This window comes from Trachinotus anak, unplaced genomic scaffold, assembly GCF_046630095.1.
Source record: "Trachinotus anak isolate AG129_WGS33_773 ecotype Australia unplaced genomic scaffold, CSIRO_AGI_Tana_v1 ptg000002l, whole genome shotgun sequence".
NCBI lineage: Eukaryota > Metazoa > Chordata > Actinopteri > Carangiformes > Carangidae > Trachinotus > Trachinotus anak.
In genome coordinates this window covers 18761060-18786186 of record NW_027273853.1, presented here as the reverse complement: position 1 = coordinate 18786186, position 25127 = coordinate 18761060, and the positions used below count along the sequence as shown (strand labels likewise).

General features: G+C 41.6%; 1 protein-coding gene across 1 annotated transcript in view; it reads left to right on the top strand.

Annotated features, from left to right (window-relative positions):
* b4galnt4a (beta-1,4-N-acetyl-galactosaminyl transferase 4a) overlaps nucleotides 1-25127 on the top strand; it is a 126537-nt gene that overhangs the window by 42338 nt on the left and 59072 nt on the right. Inside the window, exon 2 of the mRNA XM_071503543.1 lies at nucleotides 895-1007. Coding sequence (XP_071359644.1) covers nucleotides 895-1007 — 113 coding nt within the window. The remainder of the gene's footprint in view (nucleotides 1-894; nucleotides 1008-25127) is intronic.

The following is a 25127-nucleotide window of genomic DNA, read 5'->3' as shown; positions in this document are numbered from 1 at the left end:
ACAAATAAAAAGAAATTGGAGTGAATAGGGTATGGATTCCCTTTTTTATATGAACTCCTCGTACAGGCAGAAACCCTTATAGGAAACTTTATGAGTATCCATTCAATCCTTGTAACTCCAAATAACCTGGCTCTCATAAAGTGTTGAATATCCTGTTACTGCTCTGTACTGAATTGTGCTGCGGTTTGATCGTCTCTGACAGTGTGTGTATATGTACGTGCGTCGTGCTTTGCAGGCAGCACAGAGAGATTTGGCGAGTTTTGACCATATGCTCTGTGACGGACCCACAAAAACAAACACACACATGCACATACACACAAACACACACTCGTAATGAGTGGATTTAAATTCCGGTTGTTCTCTCTCCGGCCGAGGCAACTGTCATTATTGTGCAGCAAAAGTCCCATAATCCATCTGTGGCATGACAGCATCCTAACAGCTCCACTCCACAGCAAGAAAAGCTATTCTTTATGTCTCTCCATTTCTCAATCTCTCCCTCCCCCCCCCATTTCCCCTCTTGACTGGCTCTTATTCTTCTCTCATGTGTCTTTTCACTTTTCTAGTTCCATTTTTTTCCCCCACTTAATCTCCTTTTCTGTGGAAAGTTTTATCTGGGTTTGATTACAGTTGAGAGGCTCAGTAGGAAGAAAAGTGAGTGATAGCTCACAATTATTGTTGACCACGATGATGATGGTAATGAAGATATTCATGATTATAATTATGCTATGGGTGATGATAATGATAGTGATCGGAATGACAATGATGGTATTCATGATGATGATTAAAATGGAGATGAGGATGATGACAATGAGGATGATGATGACGGTGACTGTAGTGATGATAATGGTGCTTGCTGGCTTCCTAAACCGTGTCCATGTTTTCACCTTGGCCCAGATGGAGAGAGACAGACGGAGGGGACGGACGCCAGCCGTAAGAGGGACACTCGTTCTTCAGCCGGCCACCACAAGAGTGAGGACACCAGTGACAGCAGGGAGGACGAGGCGGCAGTGAGTGTTTCTTTCTTTTGCTCTCTTTCTTCCTTTCTGTGTCTCACCACTTTGGACCGAATATTAATGTGATGCTTCTGCGTAAACAGGCTTACCCTACCTCACCCACATCCCTCTGACTAAGCAGAAATGAAGCTTATTGCTCACAGAGTAAAGGATGAAGTTCCTGAAGGCCACACTTAAGTAAAAGTACAGATATCTTACTAGAAAAGGACTTAGTATTTAGAATATTACTTGAGTAAAAGTCTTAAAGTATATGATATTTACAGTACTTGACTATCAAAAGTAATTTTCTGATATTAAATGTACTTAAGTATTGAATGTAATAATACAAGTAAATGCTGTTTATAAGAAAAACAAGAGGCCAGAATTTAAAAGAAATATGAAGCTTATTCTTTTAAGCATGTACACCACCTTAAAATAGAGCCATCGTTACACTTGAAGAAAACTGAGGTCTTAACAACTTAAAGAATTTAAAGAACAAAATCCAGTTTGTCCTTATATGTCCTATTCCCTATTCCTTTATATGTCCAACTGCTCCTTCCTCCCTTCTTTCCTCCCTTCCTTCCCTACAGTAACAACCCAGTCATTACTTGAAAATGCAAAATTTGCTCTTCATCTTCAAAAGAAGTTGATTTTCAAACTCACGAGAATTCAGTCCCACTCTTCTGAAGCTGAAGACTAGTCCTGTGATACTCAATAGCCTTTTACAGGCCGTTAGCTTGCAGTCTGTGTTCCAACATCAGAAGAGATTTAGGGGAAATGTAGTTGAGTAAAACTATACATTTTATTTTAGGAATGTTGTGGAGTAACAGTGAAAGTTTAAGTTCAAGAAGATACTCCCAAACCAATAGTTAAGTATTGTTACATAAACACTACTGATTGCTCGTGTGTGTGTGGAGGAGCTCATCAGGACTGCAACAATCACACTCCAGATCTTAATTATCATCAAACATGTGTGATTACTGCTCCAAAAACAAAACAAAAAAAAAACACCCTCCCTCCATACTGAAAAAAAGCAAAACAAAATGTGGATACAGGTAAAGGTGTTTATGAAAGGAGCGAATGCAGAAGGGTCAGATTTCATCATTTAGAAACTTCCATTCTAACTGAAACCTATGCACAGCTTACAATCAGGACCCCGCCCACTACTGTGATTTTTATCATTGTTTCCAGCTCTGAGAGGCCACAGCTCGAAATACATTCTGACTAAATCATGCAATTTAACCTCCTCCTCCAGGGTTTATTTCTGTGTGTTAACGCAGAGAGATGTGAAATTAGACTGAGACAGGTATCAAACAGCAGAACATGAGACAGAGTTTGGACCCCCGCCAGAGATCATTCACACTTGGTACGTGCAGCAGTAAATCTCACGCGTTAACTCTCGGCTCCCCTGACAGTGGGTGGATTTTAAAGGGGTTAAATGCAGCCGATCTGGACCCACAGATAAGTTCCAAGTATTGCAGAACCTGCAGAGCAAATTAGCTCCGACTGTGTGGTGAAATGCCAACCTCCTGTTGTTCCAACAAGCAGTCCAAATGGGAATTATTATCAAAATTCCTCCAAAAAAACTATCTGCTGTTATTATTTTATTTAAATCTGTGCCAAGCTCTGTGTGTAAATCTTTGCAGTCTGAGCTTAATATCTGCTGCGATGGATTACAAAGAGAAATATCTTGCTAACTCATGCTTGGAAGAGATAATTGGGGTTAAGGGCCTGGTACAGTCAGAAAATGTTTATCTTATCTTGTTGCCCGTTCTCTACAAGACAACAGATTTTAATATCAAAATGATGAAAAACCATTGAAAGTAAGACTTCATGTCTCTGGGTATGTGCACACTTTACATGGAGCAGTCAGAAACATGGTGCTCCTGTGCTGTACTCTTCTATCTCTCTTACACAAATTATATCAAGATGTTTACTGTCCATGTTAGTAAAGTCAAAAAAATACTCTTTTAAAGATTCACTACTAATCGTTTGGCCTTGAGGCGGGCAATTTATTATCAGCCCCTCCTTCCCAAACCTCAGTCGACCAAGTTCCCATCCCCAGTACTTGCCACTCATGTTGACAGACACTCTACCTTGAAGTAGTATCTTGCCTGAGACTCATTTATTTGTAAAACCTGGAGTGCTGAAGAATCAGGCCACGAAGGCAAACAATCTGCAGCAATTAAATGTTCACTGCATGTTTGGCCGTGTGGAATCTTTGATGTTTAAAGAGACCAAAACCACAGAAGAGCAGGGGCCACAGACAGATACAGATTAATGAACTGTATCAGATCTAGTTATTGGTATTTTGATAATAAAAAAGCTTTTACCTCCCTGCCTGCTAGATAGGATCATTACCCAGGGCTATAAAGGAAGTCCCTGTGAATGTGCTGTATGTGGAGTGAATTCAAATGAATTAGACAGTTAAGAATCAGTAACAGTCGAGTTTATTCAAAATGTTGTTCTGCTTTAATCGGGAATGGCGCCCAACCGGGACCCGATTTTAAATATCCATGCTGATTGTGGTCAGTGAGCACTTAATCACACCTGCTTATTCATGCAATTATCCTGTCAGCCAATCATATGGCAGCAGTGGAATGCATGAAATCCTGCAGATACAGTTTGAGATTTGAGATTCAGTTATTGTTCCCATAAAACATCAGACTGGGGGAAAATGTGATCCCATTGACTTTGACTGTGACATGAACTAGAGTTTACTCAGAATGGTGCAAAAAAAAAAAAACATCCACTGAGCAGCAGCTCTTTGGATGGCTGTGTTAATAAGAGAGGTCAGAGGAGAATGGCCTACTGGTTGGAGCTGACAGAAAAGCTACGGTAACTCAGATAACTACTCTCTACACCTGTGGTGAGCAGAAAAACATCTCAGAATGTACAACATATTGAAACTTGAGGTGGACTGGCTACAAGAGCAGGAGACCACGTCAGTTTTTACTCTTGTCAGCCAAGAACTGAAATCTGAAGCTGCAGTGGGCACGGGCTCACCAATCCCGGACAGTTGGAGACTAGAACAACGTAGCCTGGTCTGATGAATCTGGGTTTCTGCTGAGGTCCGCAGATGGTGAGGTCAGAATTTGGCATCAGCAGCATGAATCCATGGACGTGCCTTGTGTTAACAGTCCAGGCTGGTGGGGGTGGTGTAATGGTGCCAGAAATGTTTTCCTGGCACACTTTGTGCCCATCAAAACCATTCAATCATTGTTTGAATGCCACAGGCAATCTGAATGTTGTTGCTGACCATGTGCATCCTTTTATGACCACAATTTACCATCTTCTAATGGCTACTTCCAGCAAGATAATGCACCATGTCACAAAGCAAAACTCTCCCAAACTGGTTCCATGAGCGTGACAGTGGGTTCAGTGAACCTCATTGTCCTCCCCAGTCACCAGATCTGAATCCATTAGTGGTAGAATGGGAAATTGGCAGCATGAACGTTTAGCAGAAATGATGTGATGCAATCATGTCAACATGGACCAAAGCAAAGCTTCCAACATCTTTCGGAATCCATGCCACAAATGACGGGGACTGTTTTAGAGCAACGGGAGGACAAACCCAGTATTGAAGTGCTTAGAGATTGTATTGTCCTGTATCATATCACAGTCCAGCTGATTTCTGACCTGTATGTGCAGTAGTAACTTTAATACTGGCAGTGTAACGTCACACACAAGCTGTAGCTGCACGAGTTTAAGACCCAAAAACAGCGAAAGTTAAAAACCCAAATTGTTACGATATTGCTCTGCGGCTGTCGACTAGCCACAGGGAACAGCAAAGAGAAGACGACGATATATCTCATTCTGTAAAATGCAGTCGTCTTCAAAAATCGATTTAAGTGAAGGCTTTAGGAAATGTGCTCGAAGAGATAAGAGTCATGAAGGGAAGTCAGCAGGGGTGTTTCTGAACGGCCCTCCTCTAAACTCTGATAGCGTTAGGACTCCTCTTCTGTAGCATCCAAATGAAAAGCGGCTCTCAGGATGAGTCAGTCTCGTGCACTGAAGCTCAAATACCCGGCTGCACTGTAAGCATTCTGCTGAAGTCACTGAAAATGTGTCAGAAAGTTTATGGCACGCTCTTTATGAATTTTAATGGCCTTGCTTTGTCATTTGTTCCCTAAACAACGCGTGATAGATTCAGTTTGCTTCAAATAATGATCACTTAGATGAACTGTTCTTATGCTTGGGTGGTAAACACACTCTAAATCATCACAATTACAGTATAGGAGATGGAATTGGCCCGCTACAGGAGGTGCTTATTTGGATTTATGATCTTTATAGGACAAGACTGAGCTCCATGGTTGTCTATAACACTGCTCTATTTGTAACAAGCACTATGTTCTATCCTTTCAAATGTGTGTGTGTGTGTGTGTGTGTGTGTGTGCATGTTGACACAGCTCACCCTTAAGACCTTTCTGTTCGGCTCTATAGCCACATCTCTCTTCATCTATAATTTACATACCCATTTACCAGCTCTTTGTTCCAGCAATGGCTGACCTGAGTGTGTGTGTGTGTGTGTGTGTGTGTGTGTGTGTGTGTGTGTGTGTGTGTGTGTGTGTGTGTGTGTGTGTGTGTGTGTGTGTGTGAGTGTGTGAGTGTGTGAGTGTGTAAGCATTCTATGTTTCACAGATCTCTAGATTTCGCTGCTCATTCAGCTTTGACATCTCGAGGAAATCCAGAGCACATAATGTGAGGCTGCTCCAGTGAGGGCTCTCCTTCATTTCCAAAATGTCATTGCCAAAGGTCAAAGCTGTAGCCTGTGCCTCAGGCCTGATAGCCAAAGATAAGTTAAACACCGGATGTGTATGAGTCTTAGCGGGAGCAATAGAGAAAGAATGAGACGGGCGGGGGGTGGGGGGGGATTTAAGTGGGTTTAATGTGCTGTAATATGGGTCAGAGGGACAGAGTTTGCCTCCTCTGTTAAGCTTCTAATGTTTTGTGCTGCACTAAAGCTGCCCCCCCCTCCCCAAACACACACACACACATACACACACACACACACACACACACACACACACACAGATAGATAGATTGCTTACTGCTTAAATTAATTTAACGAGGACTTTTATTAGACCTACAATGTTAAGTCTCTGAATGACTTCACTTGTTGTCACTTGTTCATCTCTCTGTTTCTGTTTACACAGAGGGGCATCCTTGGTGTGAGTAAAGGTGAGGAAGACGATGCTGGCTTCTGATAAAAGCCTTGTCATCGTGTCCTGTGCCTCTCTTATTTGTTGTCTAATGGGTAGCGAAAGCGGTGGCAGCAGAGAGGAAACGCAGGGAGTGTTAAACTGACCACACTGGAGGGAAGTCAGGGAAACATGGAGGAGGGTTAAGGAGAGGGCAGACAAAAGACAGGCCATGATTTGATAGGGGGAAACATGAGAAAATCAGGACTAAAGCAGGTTTGGAAGATGAGGAGCTGGATCTTCTGTGGTGAAAGTAATTACATTTCCCCCTGCCTCTGTGAAAGGCTGTGACTGAGCAGCAAATGTTTGCCTCTGCACCTTTCTTTCTTTGCCTGCAAATCACTGAAATTGCAGCTTAAATAGTTGACAGAGTGTGTCGGGGGGTTGGCAATTACAGGAACTGACTTAGGGTGTTTTTTATTTTTTTGAAAGACATGGAATATCTCTCTGGCCACCTGCTTTTCAGGATGAAACCAGCAATAGATTTACACTGTCACAAGATTTGTGTGTGTGTGTGTGTGTGTGTGTGTGTGTGTGTGTGTGTGTGTGTGTGTGTATGTTTGTGTGTTTGTGTGCCACCTCCGGGGGAGCCTCTAAATGGTTACCACTTTCTCTGACAGTCCGACATCAAGGTTTTATAAAACAAGGTGCTTTTTTGTTCTCATGCCATTTGGTGCTTACATATGACCATGCATGTTTGTGTGCATGAACAGATGTGGATTATGTGATCTGCGTGTTGCTTTTCCTTTGATTGCCTTTGTGGGTCTGCCCCCTTCATTTCAGGTTGAGGATGAGAGAGACGAAGGAAGAAGTGATGGGGTCTTCAGAGCAAACAAAAAGGCTGGAGGACAAAAAGAGACAGAGGAGAGCAGGAGATTTGATGAAACTGGGAATCATCAACATTCAGTGAAAGATAAATGAAGGACAATTTTTGTTAATGATGTTAGGTAGATGGTGGACAACATATATTGTACAATATTTTCTGTATATTAAATGTGAAAACAATATGATTGAGATAATTTGAGCTGGCGTGGTCAGGTTTATACATCAGATAGCAGCAGACAGAAGCAGAGCTGTGTCTCTGCTCTGTGAAATAACTGTCTCTGATGTAAGGGGACCTGCTGTAATGACGGTTGTCAGCTGATCAATACGGTGCACAAACAATGCAGACTGCACTGAGTAAAACATGTGTCCAGCTGCTGTTTGACTGGAAGGTGTCTCCTCTCCTCTGTTTGTTTCTTCCCCCACTATCTCCCCCCCGACTGCGACTCCCTGCACCTTTAGCCTCTTCGTGACCTGCAGAAAGAATGTTTTCTTCTTTTGGAACATGCAGCTCATATGAATTACTGCAATGCCAACCTGCCGTGTCAGATTTTAGACTTAAACAAGTATTTTTGTGAAAAACAAAAGCCCTAATGCCATGCGCACACAACAGGGGTGCCAGCTAGTAAGCAAACTAGTGACAAGACAAAAAATGTTATTAGCATCTCCCTAATTCAGACAATGAATGATCAGTGATATCAGCACAAATGCGCACACAGACACACACACTCATACGCAGGGAAGGGAAGGCCAGCAACTCTCAGTGCACTTTCCCAGACATTAATAAGACAGTGGACCATAAAAGGGCAGTTAGCCAAGGTAAAGGCCTGCAAACGAGGTCGAGGAGAGGAGAAGAGAGGAGAGGAGAGGTGAGGAGATGAGGGTTAGTGTGAGGAGATATTTCACAGGAGGGTTGAAAGAAAGGGCTGCACCATTGTCTTTCATCTGACGGAGATTTTAATCATTGTGGCAATTTTGCAGCAGCTCATAAACTGCAGGAGCCATGCCTCATTGTTAACCTCCAATTGCTTTCAGGGCTGTAAATATGGCCGCCTCACATCGCTCCGGCCTTGCTTATAGTTTATGGGAGATGGGATGGTGCTGGCGCTGGCACTGGGAGCCTTCCCTGAGAATGATGAGGAGCAGAGAGCATGGAGTGACTAGTAAATAAACACATGGCAGATCAGCGAGACTCAACACACTCAGCCGCACTACACAGGCTTGGCTGTGATGATACAGCGCTGTGACTACTAGCTGGGTATTAGGCTTCATTTAATCTGTAAATGGACCCAAACATAGGGATTAGCGTCATAGCGTAATTGCTCAATTTGACATTTAGATTTGACCGTGGAGATCAGTGACACATGACTCATTTTTCCAGGTACCCATTACATTTATTTAGCATCTCAGTGTTGTCATGGATTTAAAAAGGATAGTCAGTAAGCGATTCAGGGTGATGACTCCAGGTGGTGAGTCAGTGGCCTCATCCCTGACATTTGGTTGACAGAGTTCTCCCCTGCTGGCTGATTGGATCCGTAGCCAGCCAAGTGGAAATAGATCCCCCATGAGGCATTTGGTACATCAGCCTGAGCGCTCTACTCCAGGATGTCTGAGCTTGCGCTTTTTGTTTTCAGCCACTTCTACAGAGTTTTGTCTCTTCTGTTACCATCTAAGTTTAATGAAATTTTTGTCCTTAATCAAGGACTTCTGGTCCAACCTGGTCGAGAAAGTCTCTCAAAGCACTGCTATAGGTTGACAGTCTAAATGGAAGATAATAGAGCAATTACAGTAGCTTCGAAACTCTGTTCTGGAGCAGTTCAAGCACACAGGATGCACAAGAAAAAGCCTTGTGGACACAGTTTGCAGTTGTTATACTTGAGATGAATCAACTGTGACAGTGGAATTGTGTGGATCTTAACAGGAAACTAACCAGAGTTACTGTTGAGAGGTGAGTTTTCCATTGCAGTCTATTGACTGGCTTCAGATTCCTATGGTCTGCATTTGTACAAGATTTCCTCCAAAACAAAATGATGTTCATACATTTGGCACCATCCGCCTGTGCAAAGTCTTAAAGGGTAAATCCAGTTTATGGCAACTTATTTTTAGTGTTCCTATGGCAATAGTGAGTGAGAGTAAGACAGACAGAAAGCTAATTGCTGAGATCTTTGAGCACAGAGTCATTGCTGAAAAGTCTGAGGGGGCAGGAAACACGAGCAGTCAGGTGATCATGATTTGAATCAGGTGCTGTAAGCCATGGTCCAACTTTAACTGTGTAAACATACCTGCCATAGTTGTGCACACACATGGTTTTGCTGTGTATTGACATATTACTAGTGATCTTTGGTTTTTGCGAACCTTAACTTTTACCCTGAGATAAAGTGGTTTAGGTAATGTTGCCCACAGCTGTAAAAATGAGACCCAAGTTGTAATAAATAAATCTTTTTAAATTGAAGTTTTCTCGATCTAGTCATTCCATACTGTAGCCTTAGATTAAACCCAATCAATGGAGTACAACTGTGTGCAAGATTTATCTGGCGTTTACATCTTAACAGTCAAACCTTTTTAAGTACTGGTCCATATTCAGTAATGCGTATCCCCTTGATAATTAATGTTCCCTTGATTGTATATCATTTCACTTCAAACAGCTTGGTTTAGCCACAAGCCTCTGATAACTAGCTGTAACTCTACAAACAGTGAGTTCTTCCCTGTAATTTTTCATGCTTGGGGGTGTTGACAGCTCTGTTATATGAGGTTGTTTGAAGGTTCAGTCCAGAATTGTTTTTCCTCTGGGTGCTTCAGTGCTCTCAGCCAGTCTCACTATCACCTCTTAGGCATTTGTCAGCCTGGTGCTGGTTCACAGACGGTGGAGATCCAAGCTATGGGCCTGCAATAAACACCCAGGCAGTGGTCCAGCACTGAGGTCTGCACTGCCTTCATACTCTGCTACCTATGACCAGATGCCAACTGAGTGGAGGCCTGTTTCTCAAGACCAGCGGGTTGGTGTGCTCATGTAGTGTACTGTAACATGCAGAAATATTGTCAAAACGGACAGCTAAGTACGATACCTTCATCCACGCGCCGACCAAATTATCTCTTCTCCCTTTTAGGCATTAAGAGTATTTAGCTTTATTTCTGTCCTCCATATCCCAGATAGGGAGGAAAAGAATTACACACTGGGATCATGCTTGATCCTTTCAGGCAGTCTATTGAAGCTTTTGCTACTCTTGCACTGGTTCCTACCAGCTGGCTCTGCTCCAGCAGTGGTCTGTGCTAAGCTGTTACTGACCGGCTGTTTGCACTTACGGCTCAGTGTCATGCTGGGGCCATGCTGGGTGAAGGTCATTAGGTCTTAAGACATGACACTGGACTATAGCTCTGGTTCTCTTTCTCACTTCCACCCTTATCTCATTATCACACTGGCGTAATGGTTGCCTGCTGATCAAGGCAGACTGTTGATGTGGGCAGGGGAAGTCGAATCCCGTCCACTAACTGTGAATTGTCAATTGTTGAAGTGAAGTTGTTTGTCTGTTAAACAACTTTGTTTTGGCAAATCAAATTTTTTGGCCAGGGTTTGCAATAGGGCTGGGTAATTCAATCATTTGAATTCATTTGACTTAGCTTTTGCACTGTGTAACAACTCAAGTCTCATGAGGTGGACATTTTTCACAATGAATGAATGTAACAATCACATCAATGAGAGGCACAGACTGGAAGGAGGCTTGCGTTTGCTGATTAGATATCTTTCATTTAGACTGAATAGTTATGGGGAAAAAAAGAATGTTGTGAATATTTTGTTATTACATAAGTTTTTGGAAATGTTTTGAAGGTAAATGTATATTCTTTCTTGCCACTGCAGTATGAGCCCTGCTTATAAACCTTCTGTGCTGAGGAAATGTATTTCTCCCTCTAGTCATACTCATAGCTCAATGCTTATTTCACAACACTGATCCTAGAACAAATATGCAATACTTGCGTCTTGACTACACAGACCTACTCATACAGGATCTGCAGTGTTTGATAAGAGGAGCAGGATCCTTGAGAACAGAAAGAGCTGATGGTCAAAGGCCTTGCATGGGAACAACACATCAACACCTGCAAGACAAAGTTCTTCAAGTTCTTAATGTTTTCAGTGCTTTTAGGAGGCTGGATCATAGAAAATAGCCCGGCAATAGTCATTGGTATAAGTGTGAGTCTGCCAGTGTTAAACAAGCAGGTGCAGTTCCTGTTGCCACTCGATAAAGGGAAACAAAACCCGAGCACACCTCCATTTTTCTTTGCTCCATAAAGACTCTCAAAGAACCGCTTAACAATAGAAACAATGCAGGGATATGAGCCATACTGAAAACTGCTGAACAATAGAAGTAAGCATCCTCTGTCTCTCTTCATCTTTCTTGCCAAATCTCCTACCCCTCAGGCATTTACTTGACGAGAGGCAGATAAGGGACGACTTGGCTGAGTAGCACCACGTGCAGGTGGATGGATGGATGGATGCATTCTTAGTGTGGGCATGTTGTGTTCCTGTGGGTTGAGGGAAGAGGAGGAGCAGATTCATTTGCATTCCCGTGGGAACATTTCCTGCTTTCATCAGTATTCCCTGTGTACCAGAGTTAGAGCCAGTGCCATAGCTTTGAAGAGTTGGAGGAGATTTCGTGTTTTGCTCCAGCTTTTCTCTGGGGAGTTTTCCATAGGTGCCGGCTTTTAAGTGTCTCTTTGTTTTCTTCTAGTCTGCACCCTGTCATCTGTGGCCTCCAAACATTAACCAGTATGTGGAGATTTGTGCTGGATGTAACTCAGTGATGTTCCATGTTGTACAGAGCTGTGGAATAGATGCTTCTGATAAAATCACTGATTTTGAATTAACACCTGTGTAGGTGTAGAAACTCGCTGGTACAATAGTGTTTTAATTTATCTGGACCGTCACTCCCACTGCAGCAATCTATTCAAATTGTTCTCACGCAGAACCAGCTCAATACTTCTGCCATCAGAAGTGAATCTCCTTGTATTGCACTGTTTCTATTTGTGTCTGACTCTTTCAGGATTTTGCCTTTTTGTGTTCTCGTCCTTCCAATCGTTCATCTCCTATCAAACCTTTCCATTTCACTCTTCTCTCTCTTCCTTGCTTCCTATTGGACTGGAGTGAGTGTTTCCAGTCTATAATATATTGTCTTCAGTGGTGAACCAGCCCGTTGGCCTTACATTCCTCATTGATCTCTGTTTTCTCATGCTGTCCAGGCAGAGGCCAGACACTTGGAGCCTACAGATTGATCTCCTCTGGATCATTTCCTGCCTCAGCACCCATGGTCACCCACTGTTCATGATAGCACTTTACTTAAACTCCCCTGTTAAGTATTTATAAGCAGGGTATATCCTTAACTTTGGTTGATAAAGTATTGGCTACTAGTTGTAATCATATTTAATAATATTTCATGACACACATAAACAAATCCTTACCTTAACCTTTCATGCATATGTACATATCATTCACAGGCAGGTTTTAAACTGATTTTAAAAGTGTTCAAAACTTAAAATATGTTGAGCTTGAAGTTTAAATTCTTGACCTTGGAAATGGCAAAAAATAACAAAAGCACTGAAGACCACTCAAAGGCCACTTACTCAAAAGGCTCCTACAGAGCTTTCCGCCACATCTGTGTGGGATGGAGTTTGCTCAGTTGTCATGGAGAACAAATTAAAAAATATTTCATTCATGAATGTAAAAAATGAAATTAATAAAATAAATGCTTCATATTTCAAATTCAAGTTGTCATGGTTAGCAAATTAAAACATTTTTCATTCACAAATATAATAAATGTAATTATTAAAATAAATGCTTCATATTCAATTCATATAAAATAGGTCAAAGTCAATTTAACATTTGTATACTATGTTTTGAATTTTATGAGTAGAACTGTTTTATTCTCAATTATTCAATAACTGTTGACAACTATGGACACTTCAGAGGAGTTATAGTTGTTGCTAAATACATGAACTTACATCTGTTTACAACTATATTTTAGTATTTCATAGTGTGTCAACATTTATTAATATAGTGTACACCATCTTTCTGATTAATGCTAAATTGGGATAGTTAAAAGGTGTTTACACATCTCCTGTCAATGCTGTCCGTATATAATTACATTTTTCACACATTTCAATTTAGTCATTTTAATTTCTCATTTAGAAAATAAAAATTTCTTGGACAATATTTAGTGTCCTTATGAGAAGAGGTGTATCTGTAAACCTTAGGTGTTTACAGGAAAGTCTTTCCTTCTGTATGTCTATAATAATGTAAAGGAGCCCACCCATCCTTTCTCCTCCTCTTTATACACTGCTCATCATTCCATTAGTGTCTCCACAGCCTCCCCTACTCTTCCTCACTCACCTTCATCTTTTCCCTCAACCTCCTCCTCCTCATCTCAATGCATCTTATAGGTTTGAGAAAAGTAGTAGCATTTGCATTAAAATTCAATTTTCCATGTCCCCTTATAATGATATGATTATAATGCCATCATATTTTAGTCAATACAACCCACTGCCTTTGACAATTACAGATCACACTGCTGTGATTGCCATAGAAACCACAGTTTGAGTTTGACCTTTAAAAGTCTTTGAGTAGTAAATGAGACAGGCCTCATTTACCAGATTTTCCAATCGTGCTGCACACATCAGATATGATCTTGCAAATTATGTGCTGCTGTGACAACTTGCATGGCATAACAGCACTTCAAGGAAAAAAAAAAGAATAGATTGAAGATTAAACACTGACCATGACTATGAAACAGCTGAGATAATGGAAGGAAGGTTATCATTCTTCATGTATCTCATCCTGGGGTAATGGCCTTAACAGGCAGACCAAGTAGTCTATTAATCCAGCTACAGCAGCAGACAGAGCAAGCTGCTGAAGCGCTTTGTTTGGCTCTGTTATTATTGTCAGGATATCAATTCCTTTAAGCGTCCTCCTGGATTTATTCTGTCATTAAACAACCTGCTGTCTTGATTTTTTCTCACTTGAGCCAGTAGAAGTTTGTAGGTATATTGACACACGAGTCAATGCCTCTGGCTGGGAGGCATGCATGGATCCAGATTGGCCCTTTCAGACTCTTGTGAGATGGCAGCTGGCGGGAGAAAACCAATTTTTATTGGCTTTTTCAATTTGTGTCTGACCGGACAGCAGCAACACTATGTTAATTGCAACCAGTGAATCAATGGCGTAGTTTGAGTGAGTGCCTCTTTGCCTCTGGTATGTGCTTGTTCATAATTTAAGAACACAAAATCACTTCTCCTGCTACTGTGTGTGCAGTAAAGGTTCGCTGAACTAAATTAACAGGGAGTGGTACTTAGAAACATATTTTCCAAGTTCAGATTCAACGTTATTATCATCACATTAGTCGGGCGCCTGTATTTTATGAGTAACTTGTGGATGAGTTGTTTTTTTTTTTCTGCCGCAATCAGAACAATCAACCAGAGAAGATTAAACTTAACAAACCAGTTTCTTTTGATATTCGAGGTACAGCTGACAAAGAACAGAAACACTTCTCCAAATTTCTCCAGCTGGTTAAGTCCACGCACACACTACCACACACAAGTCTTCACCAGATGGCTGAAAATATGGCAGTTGTTAAAAAGTTCTCCCTTAAGTATTCAAATTCTCCAAAATGCAGCCACAGCCTGCGGGGCTTGACATGTCTCCATTAACATCTTTTTTTTTTTTTCTACTGTCATCTGCACTTACCAGAATTTGGGCAGTTATTTTGGTTCTGTTTTCACACTGAATTGTTTCAGCATTTCTGCCTGGCCCTCTTTCTTTTTCATGACTTTAGGTGGCAGAAGTAGGAAGAGGCCACATTGTAATTTATTGTAAGATATATATTTTTTTCACCTCACTCCCCCTCACACATACGCCTGCAGGAGTGGGAATACAAACCCACAGTGGCCAGTGCTCAGGGCTTTTTGTATGCAGCAAGTCTCTCTAAGGGTCAAGAAGATTCAAAAGATTTTATGTTGCTGTAATTAATGCCTGGTTTACAAGAGAGGTTTATGTGGAGGTTTATCTGTTATTTGCATAAAAAGTGGTTAAGTGGATAAAACGGAAGTTGGCAAACAGCTTGAAAAGACTAACAATGTGCAAACATCAAAGCTACAGCAATCTCACAGGTTGTAGCACAAAAGAACCACAAGTGTTCTTTGATTGGATCACTTTCCATGACTATTTTGTGTGAGATGTTGGGTGAAAATGAAATTGTGCATATTTGGGTTTTTTTCATGTGAAAAACCCATGATTTTGCTGCAAAGTTGTAAAAAAAAAATGTTACTAGGTTTGGCTGAATTTGTAGTGGAACACCTCGTGCCATAAAATAAGGACTGTATCATATACACACTCAACAATCTGTTATACTATTCCTGGAATTTATATGGCTGTTTGTGGGCAGAGGCAGAAAAAGAGAGAATCAGACAGAAGTGCACACAAAATTGGATGTTAGACGTGCTTGACACAGCAACAGAAGAAGAGTTAATAAAACAGACATACAGAGTGAGATTAAAAGAGTTGACCTGGCGCAACCACTGTGTCACAGCCAATCATTGTCCTCCTCCAGCAGAGGAAACTCTGTAATAATGCAATAAAAGTTCAAGATGCAATAATTGTTTTGTTGTGTACCAACAAAGTTTTCTAGGAATTTGTGTCAGTAAGTTGAGGACTGATACAAACAGGACATAAATACACACAGACAATGTAATAATATCAAACATACTGTATACCAAAGGGTCTGTGTTTCTAAAAATGCTAGAATGCATCACATAAAGATTGTGATGTTGTGATGTGCTGCAGTAGTGAGCGGTGTCATAGTGTGTGGGTGTCCTGAAGAGTCTTCATATAGTATCAAAGGTATATGTAGGTACAGAACATGGCATCTGTGATCAGACAGGACGCCTGCAGGTAGATGAAATTAAGACCCACTCACCTGCTTCATAGGGATGGAGGCTGCAGAACAAGGTGGGCGTGCTGTAAATAGAGGAGGACTCTGTGTCCTGGAATGAGCTATAAATTACCTTTCCACTTCACTCCAGGTGGCCAGAGGATGGATGGATGGATGGATGGAAAAAGAAGTAAGGACAGGTAAAAGGTTTGAGTGAGCAGATACACAACGACTGAAGACAAAGGAGCAGCTTGGGACTGTCTGTGTGTGTGTGTGTGTGTGTGTGTGTGTGTGTGTGTGTGGGGGGGGGGGGGGACGAGAGAGAAACACTGACGGACTATGATGAAGATTCATTGTTCTTTCCTTGCTGCCATCCATCTCCACTAACATGCGCAGACACTGTTGAATACCCATGCCACCAAGTTGGTCGTGAGTTTGCCGTGTGGGTGCGAAAATAGAGCTGATGTCAGAGAGGTTAGAGGCAGAATGATGAAATGTGAAAGTGAGGCAGAGAAAGCGATCCAAGTGTCAAAATAGTGCACAGGTGATAAAAGGAGCCATTTATATCAGTAAACACTTGAAATCCTGTCTTTCTGTTTTTTTTCTTGAGAAAACATGTAGAAAAGGCCTGGTTCACACAACACAGGCTCTCTGTGAAACCTGGCAGGTGAAGCTGACATGAAATACAAGACAGCAGCCATTCACTGTCTAGACTAACCAGACTGTCATTATTATAAATATCATGTATGCCATTAGAAAAGTTGCATGTTCTCAGTGTTAATGTGAGACAGAAACTATTCTGACGTTTTCAGTCTTGCTATGGTAGGAATGTTGTCTTCTTTTTAGGGCCCAAATGTTTCTACACTTTGTCGTGGAATTTGTCTGCTGCTTCAAAAAAAAAAAAAAAAAAGCTTACTCACAGTAAGTTTTCTCTGCCAGGTTATAATTTTCTGAATAAAATTGCATAAATGTGACCTCGGTTCAGCGGTTTGCAGCGTGACTTGGCGATGTGAAGGAGCTGTTGAGCCAACTCTAGGCAGCACATTGCTGTGAGGCGGCCCCAAGGCTGTTTAGTGAGCTGACAGGGACATTAAACACAAAGCAGCAGGGGCAATTTTAATCACTTCTTGTCTGTCTTCTCTGGTGACAAAGGGATATTTGCAGACGACTGTGCAACATGGAGCCGCATAGAGGAGAGTGAGGGGAAGTCAGGAAAAAGTGCGAGTGAGTTTTCTTGACAGAGACGGCGGAGGCCAGACCAACAGGTTGATGCGTTCTGTTCTGAACAGGTGTGCAGTTGATGAAGTGTGCTGTGGAGGAGAGCGCTGCACAGAGATTCATTCTGACACAGTTTATTAACCGGACGCCTCCTCCTCCTCCCCAAAGCTGCTCACGTCTGTTTGAGTTGCACCAACAGGACCGTAGCACGAGACAGGATCCAGGAGCAAAAGCAGGTGTTTTAAAATGCTAATGTCACTGTGATCAAACATGCTGGTCATTTGAAACACACACACACACACGCTGTATGTACATGCATGAAATCCATGCATGGAAGCAGAGCTACAGAGGCATAGCTGTCTTTGAGATGAAAGACGGAGCCTGAACAGATTTTTTTTTTAAAGGAGGCAAAAAGAAAAAAAGGTTGGGAAGGAATGAAAAGGTAAAAATGGAAAAAAGAAAAAAAAAAACAGTAAAAGTCATCCCCTGGTGCCAGAGGTGCTTCTGTGACACATCACTGTCGTTACTTAAGTGAGGTAAAAATGTGTCCGGTGTGGCCACAAGCTTTTCTCATCTTCTCCTGTCTCCCCTCCGGCTAGACTCCCAAATTAAAAATACTACAACAAAGCAAACTCAAATAAGTGGAAGCTTTTTTTAAACCTTTATGCATATTTTCATGATAACTTTTGTGTTTTGTCTAGTTTCCTAAACTGGAACTTTTTTTTTCACTTAAATCTCTGTTTTCCTTTTTCTCCAGAATATTATTTTTTTTTATCAGTCTTTAGCTTGGATGGAAAAGCTAAGGAGAGGATTTGTTCTGATGGATCGTTTCTTACCCTGCTACCATTAATCCTTGTTAGTTTTGAGTTGTACAAGGTCTTTAAGGAGACTTGAAATAGACTGCTTGGCAAACATTCCTAAGTGCACTTAAAGAGCTTACATAATAAGTGGTCGTTCATACATCTACTCAGGAATGGGGTGATTTTGTATTAAGTTTTCATTTTTTTCTCTCTGGAGTCAGAGAAAAAGTTAGATCACACTAAATTAACAGTGTTTTTAAGAGGAAGAGGGGAAAGAGCTGGAAAATTGCCTAAGCAAGAAGGATGGAGAAAGAAAAAGACTAAAGCGGGACAGAGAGCTTGGGAGTGCAGGTCAGCAGAAATGTCAGCTCCTGAATCCGGGCAGGCAGTAAGGAACCTACATATCACAGATACTGCATGCGAAATGTGCTTCAACACACATTACACAGTCAATATATCTTGTTAGCTGTAAGTTCAGGTTTGTGTAGTGGCATGTACTTAAACGCATGGCTGCATTTATGACTACACAACATTCTTATTTTTCAGAGTTTTATAAAAACACTTAACAGTCAAAACTGCCCTTGTTTTTATTTTTTTATTTTTTTTTATTTTTCTGTAAATAAATGCAGGCAGAGAGACAGTGATGTGCATCAAGACTCAAACTGGGGATGCTGCAGTTCGTGGTAAGCACCCTGAACGCCCATGGCATTAGGGCAGAACAGAAATGCCCTTGATTTGCTTTAGGTGAAGAATCAAGGGATGGGTGCAGGGGTTGATCTACTGAACAGAATACACGTGCAGGTAAGATAGAGCTCCGAAAACACAAAGTGAACATTGACTACAAATAATACTCTGAGAATGTTTTCTCTTCTTGCTCCACAAAACATATTGTTGGCGTGCCGCTCACTGCAGGGGAGATAAATAGCCATGAGCGGTAATTGTCAATTGACAACAGCTGAAACTGCTGCACAGTGCCTGTCGCTTTCCTCCGCGCGCTCCAGGCTGACAGCAGAACCACACCACGCGCACCGCTCGCCTCCTGACCTTTCACACAGCAGACATTTTGACTTGTCAAACATAGGTGTAACTAATGGCTCCATTCGATTTAGATGTGGATGTGCCTGTGACGGACACTGATAATTGTGTATGCTGGCATGGCCTGGTTCACTGGGACGTCTAAATGGCATGGAGTCATTGTAAGTGTTAGTGCTTACAGTGTGTTTATCTTGTTATGACACGTGAGGGAAACCCTGTTAGAACAGAGAGGTTAGTGTATTTTTTTCCCCACTGCTGCACACATGTATGTAGTATATGTAATCTTTTTCATCTTTACAAGCAAAAATGCTTTAATTTCTAATAGAACGGAACATCCACTTATTCAGTATCTTTCCTCTTAATAAGCTCAGAATGTTATCTTAGTAGGAGACTGGTGAGCCGCTTTTTTTTTTTTGTGATAATGTCTGACTTGCTGAGTGTTATCAATGTTCTTAACATATTCAGAGCAAGAAAGAGACGCGTAGACCTCCTGTATGAGTGCTGCCATCAATGTATTTATTCAGCAGGGGTAAGATAGGAAGATTCAAGTATTGATTGTAGGCATTGCTAATCTCTCCATAATAGCGGTCGGGGTCCTCTTTCTGTGTTGTCGTAAGTTATGATCACAGATGATGAAGATTCGACCACCTTCTACCACCTTGCTACTGGCAACAACTTCCTCCTGAAGCCAGTTTTTATTATGATGAAGAATGAAACTGTGCATGTTTTTGTGTACTGTACACATGTGAGCAAAGGCCAAACTGATGCAGCCACACACTGACAAACCCACACACCCATTAACATGGGTGTGTGGGTTTGTACTGTTGTGTTGACATCGACTTGGAGCAGGAAGAAAAGACTCATGCAAGAATTTTGTAAATGCATTTTTCCATCTACATAGATCAGTGTGGAAATGAAATGAATGTCTGCGCATGTGAGCTATGGGATGGGAGTGTGTTAGTGCTCATGTGAATTGCTATTCATTATTGACTGTGGGTGAGGTTATGATGGCTCACTTCGAGATATAAGGCTCAACGTTTCCTAGTATCTCCTGTTATTAAACTTTACACAGGCTCTTTCATAATTCACTTCAGCGTATGTAACCAACTAATGAGATACGTGATGTAGAGCTGTGTGTGTGGGGCATGGATGGAGTGTTACCTCGTGTTACATCCTTGGTCTTACATAGAGTTGGAGGAGGGAGTCACTTAGTATTTTGCATTTATGCTTTGATGTCATACGACCAGATTTGCTAAGGTTCTGGATGACATGTGCGACTAACACACAGTTTGATGCACACATTTTCGACACATAAATACTGACTTTCTCCATGCAAGGCTACATAGCTACGCACGGAGAAAGCAATGAAGACAGAACAGTACCTCCAGCATGGGTTTAATCATCACAGTACTTCAGTGTACTCCAGTGCTCCATCTATCGCCCTGCGTCACCTGTTGGAAAGAAAAGTAACGCAAGCAGGGGTTTAGACTCCATGTGCAATTTTAACACCTGCAGAAAGAACGCAAAATAGAATTTCAAACACATACACACACAAACAACGACTATACAAAAAAAAATGTTGTTGTCTGGCCCAAGTGGCAAATTTGCTTAAGCTATTACTTTCTATGTGGTTTTACACAGTTAATCCTTATGAACACCCAAATTCACATTAGCCTGTGCTTCCTTCTGTCCAAATCTGCTGGTTAGCTTGTGGAAAGTGCAAAACAAGCAAACACTTACCAGATGTTCCTAAAATTTGCCTGATGTGACACACAGGCCCTCGTGCATAATGTTGCTGTTCTCATCACTGCCAGTATTATACTGCTCTAATTTACTTCTGCACATTTACTAACAAAACCAAATGTTATATGGTTGCTTTATTGTTTCTCTCCATTCTTGTTGGTATTGCAGGAAAACCACCAGCTCCCTGAGAAAAACCTTTTCTTCTGAAAAAGAGGCCGATGTCCTGCGTTCTTTTCTGAAGGAGTTAAGCCTTTTAAAAATCTTTGAAGGGCTCTGCTCTGCCAGGTGCTTTTTCATATGTGGCTGTACTCTGAGCACATTGCGGCCAGTGCTGATAGGATTGTTTGTTTTTTAAAAAAGAAAAAAGTCAAACAGTTTGTGGGGAAAAAAAAAAAAACATTTATCTGTCCATCTATTTGTTTTCTATACCTGCTTGGGGATGAGAAACAGAGTTAAGGAAAAAATGTCGCACACAAGATAATTACTGAACATACTTGCCTCCTTAGAGCATGGCCAATCTGTTTGTCGGTTTGTGTATCTGTGTCCATCTCTGTCTGAGACTGCCTCGGTTTCTCTGCAGCAGACTCGGTGTTGATTAGGTCACTGAGTACCAGGCAGGTCGAGGATGATTGGCAGTTGACTGTTTGCCTGTTCTGTTTACCAGCTGCCCTGTGTCACACCCCATCAGTAGTTATCAGCTTGGACAGGAAACCCAGGCCTAATACGGACGATAAACCTCAGCTCTTTATTCTCCTTTTTCCTCCAAAACCTTACTGTGTTAGAAAAGGTACAGAATAATGCATTTTGTTGCTTTGTAAAAAAAAAAAAAAAAAAATGCAGCATTTTTTTTTTAACAAAGGGAGAGCGTGGCATAGGGCTGGATTCAAACTCAGATGCTGGATTTCTGTTTTCACTGTCATCAGCCCCTTCACACCACTTCTCTACTCCTCTGACCTCTATCTTGTTCAAGCACTACAACCATTGAATGTATAATTATTAAAGGCACCTTTAGCTGTCTTTCCACAGAATATTTTTCCTAAGGCTTTACTGAAGCACCTCTCAGACAGTTTTAATTACAGTGCAAAGATTACAAGCTATCAAACAGAGGGTTTAAGCTTTGCGTGCTCTGTCTCTCCACCCCTCAGCCTAACACAAAAGCCCTTTCTCAGTTGTTCAGCCAAATGTTTTTGATGCATTGCTGCGGCTTTTTTTTTTTTAGATTCACTTGTAGGTCTGCTTTGCATGTTCTTCCTGTAAAATGTACTTAGACAACAAATAAACTTTCAACAGAGACAATAAATGAGTGAACAAATCAGAGACCACGCTCTTCAGACCGCAGTTGATCCCCGGAGAGAATGCACTCCTCCTCACATCCATGTTCTTACATCTCTGCTGCTGTACTGATGAGGACTCAACCATGACAGAAGCCCTGCTACCTTTCCCCATGCAGGCCTCAATCAATAAATTACAATGGGCACACACATACAATCCCAGCAGGCTTATATACACACACCATCATCATCACATTAAAATCAGTGTACACATAAGTAGTACCCATGCAGGATAATAATTGCTCATCCTCTCCCTCTTCTCTCTCGACTGTCTGCAGTTTTTCTTCTCACCATCCGTCCATCACCCCCCCCCCCCCCTTCTTCTCCTTTGTGTCTTATTGTCTCCCTGCTGTATTCATCTCTGCACCATTAATCTTCCAACCAATGAATTGGAGCCACTGACTCTATCACTCCTATTATCGACTGCAGCCGTCCCTTATTTATGTTCCATTTTTCTCCCTCTCTTCCTCACTCAGCCCTTCCACTGTTGTTCCATTGACCGGCATGTAATTTCTTACATGAATAATGCAAGGGGCGAGACAAAAATAGTTGCTCTTGGCTGGGATTTGTTCTGCAATAGTTTAACTGAATGCACTTGGGCTGATTTCTATTCAGCAATGCCAGCCATTTTGTTCAAAGGGATAGGGATTTGGTTGTAAAAGTATTGGGGCTCCCAAAGCTGCATTCTTACGGAAATAGACTAGAACGGCTGATTGTGAGATCAGGGTGCAGATTTATTCATACTTGCTCAGCGCTCACGAGTGCTGATCCAGGATCACTGAGGCGGTTCCCGGGACAATCCTATCCATTAACCAGCACGCGCAGCAGCCGCATCAACATATGGCAGTCTACAGGCAAACATTACATTTCAGTTTCCAGAGGTGTTGGCTGATGTGCCAGTGTTGGACATATATCACAGGGGCCAGCTTTCGTCAGGAAGCTCTCCCAGCTTTCCAAGAACAATGGGCTCCATTGCAAAATGCACTAAATGATCTCGTGTTATGGGAAATGAACAGCTTTGCAGGCACTAATTGTTCAATTTACCTACGGAGTGAGTACACACAAATTGACTGAAAGCAGCCTTGTCTCTGGCTGTGTTAATTTGCTGTATTTTTAAATATCTTATTAAATACAACAATAAAAGCACTGAACTGTACTGATCTTTTGTTATGGAGAACAATAACTACTCATAAGTAATCTTCATTTGCGTGCGGATCAAAGGCCAACGACTGACTCATCCTTCACATCTCTGTCTCTCCTCTCAGCCTCTGAAAACAAGATATACTTTGAAACACAAAATAATACCAGAGTGATGAAACTGGTGTCGCAGCACGAGTAGGAACACATGAATTTTATTGCGCCATGTGGGAACACAGTTTCACAGAGGTTTGTGCTGTTGCCATGGAGCATATTGGTGGGTAGTGGAGGACCAGGTGCATTTGGGCCATGTTGAAGACATTTCTAATAATCACAGTGAGCCTTGTTGTGCTCCTCTCCCCATGAAAGCGTCAAAGGACTTGCATAAACACGCTTTTGAATCCCCACAAGACTCTTGTCAGGGTAATTAAGTTATTTTCTGCCTCCCTGTGTTGAGATGCCATAATTGGTCCTCCAAGGTCGGACCCAGAGAAATAAAAGTGAGACACATCATCTCTGTCTTTATCCGACTCCCTTCTGTAGAGTATTTTGGAAAATCACAGGTTTCCTGTTTGTCCCCTGCACTGCTTTCTTTGTTACTAAAATACCCTTGGACACCAACATGTGAAAAGTGCCGCCATCTTCAGCTTTCCTCAAAATGCTTCAGTGCTTAGATGACCCCCGAGTCACGGTTGCTTATCCTCAATCAATCTAAAGATTCCAAACAACTACTAGAAAACAGCAGAATGGATGGAATCACAAAAAAATCAGACCAATGCACTCACTTCTCTTTCCTTTTTTGAATTGGACTTAGAACTGTGAAGTTAACCTTACATGATAGGAGTAAACGTGTACTAGGTTTCGTTACTATTGCAGGCTTTTTAATAATAAGTGTAGTAGTTGATATTATTGTGTGGAAGCAGTAAGGGAAAGCCTTGCTGTGGCCATAAGAACTTGCTGTGGCTTGCTTTGCGTTATCCTAGCACTGGAGAGGCATTATGTATTTCAGAAAATTTTTAAGAAGGATTTGATGGATCAGGATGTTGTTGTTTCCCCCTACAACTGTTGCGTAGAGAAACACTATATCTATGGAACCCAGTGTATCCTGAGAATTATGAACTGAGAATCAATCTTTTCAGTTGCAGTCACATCACATACCGAGCCACAGTGTGGGTGAGTGTGTAATACTTCACAGAGCTTTGTGGTACTGCTCTGAAACCAAGCAGAACCTGGTGTGTTGGGTCTGTTCACTAAAGAGAGGTTGGAAAAAGATTTTGGCAGTCTGCAGACGCTTCAGACTTTCTCTGTGCCAGAGGGATTTCTGAGGAGCAGACTGACACAGCTACTGTGCAGAACCTTTCAAATGGCTTCTCTGAGTCACTCTTTTTTCTCTTTATTGCTCTATGGGTCACTTTTTCTCACTTTTGTATTTGTTCCTGCTCATCTCCATTGTGTTGTGCTGCTTTATTCTCTCTTTATCCTCTCTGTCTTTTCCCTTCATTTCACCCATCTCTCTTATTTTGCTATCTTTCTCAGGTTACGCATCAAAACCGTTGACATCTTGTCACATAGATTGGAAATGTCTGGTCTGGTACCCAGCACTGCCTGATGCCTGTTGTGATGTTTCTGAACATCTGTGTGCATTATCAAAATCATACTATAATTTAGAAACATCACTATCACAGATGGGGGACACATCGCAGCTTTTCTTTGTGGTGGTGAATCGTTGTGATTAGTCATTGCTACAGTAAATGCCATCCAGGTATCTTTGCCTGCAGTCGCGCGTATTAATGAGAGATTATCCAGTGACCGGGAGCCACTGTTGATTCAGTGAGACCACAGGATGAAAAATGGCAATATATTATATATAATCTATTATTATTATGCTGTGACTAATTAACATACTGTATATCTCAGTGGTGGTTAACATGAATGA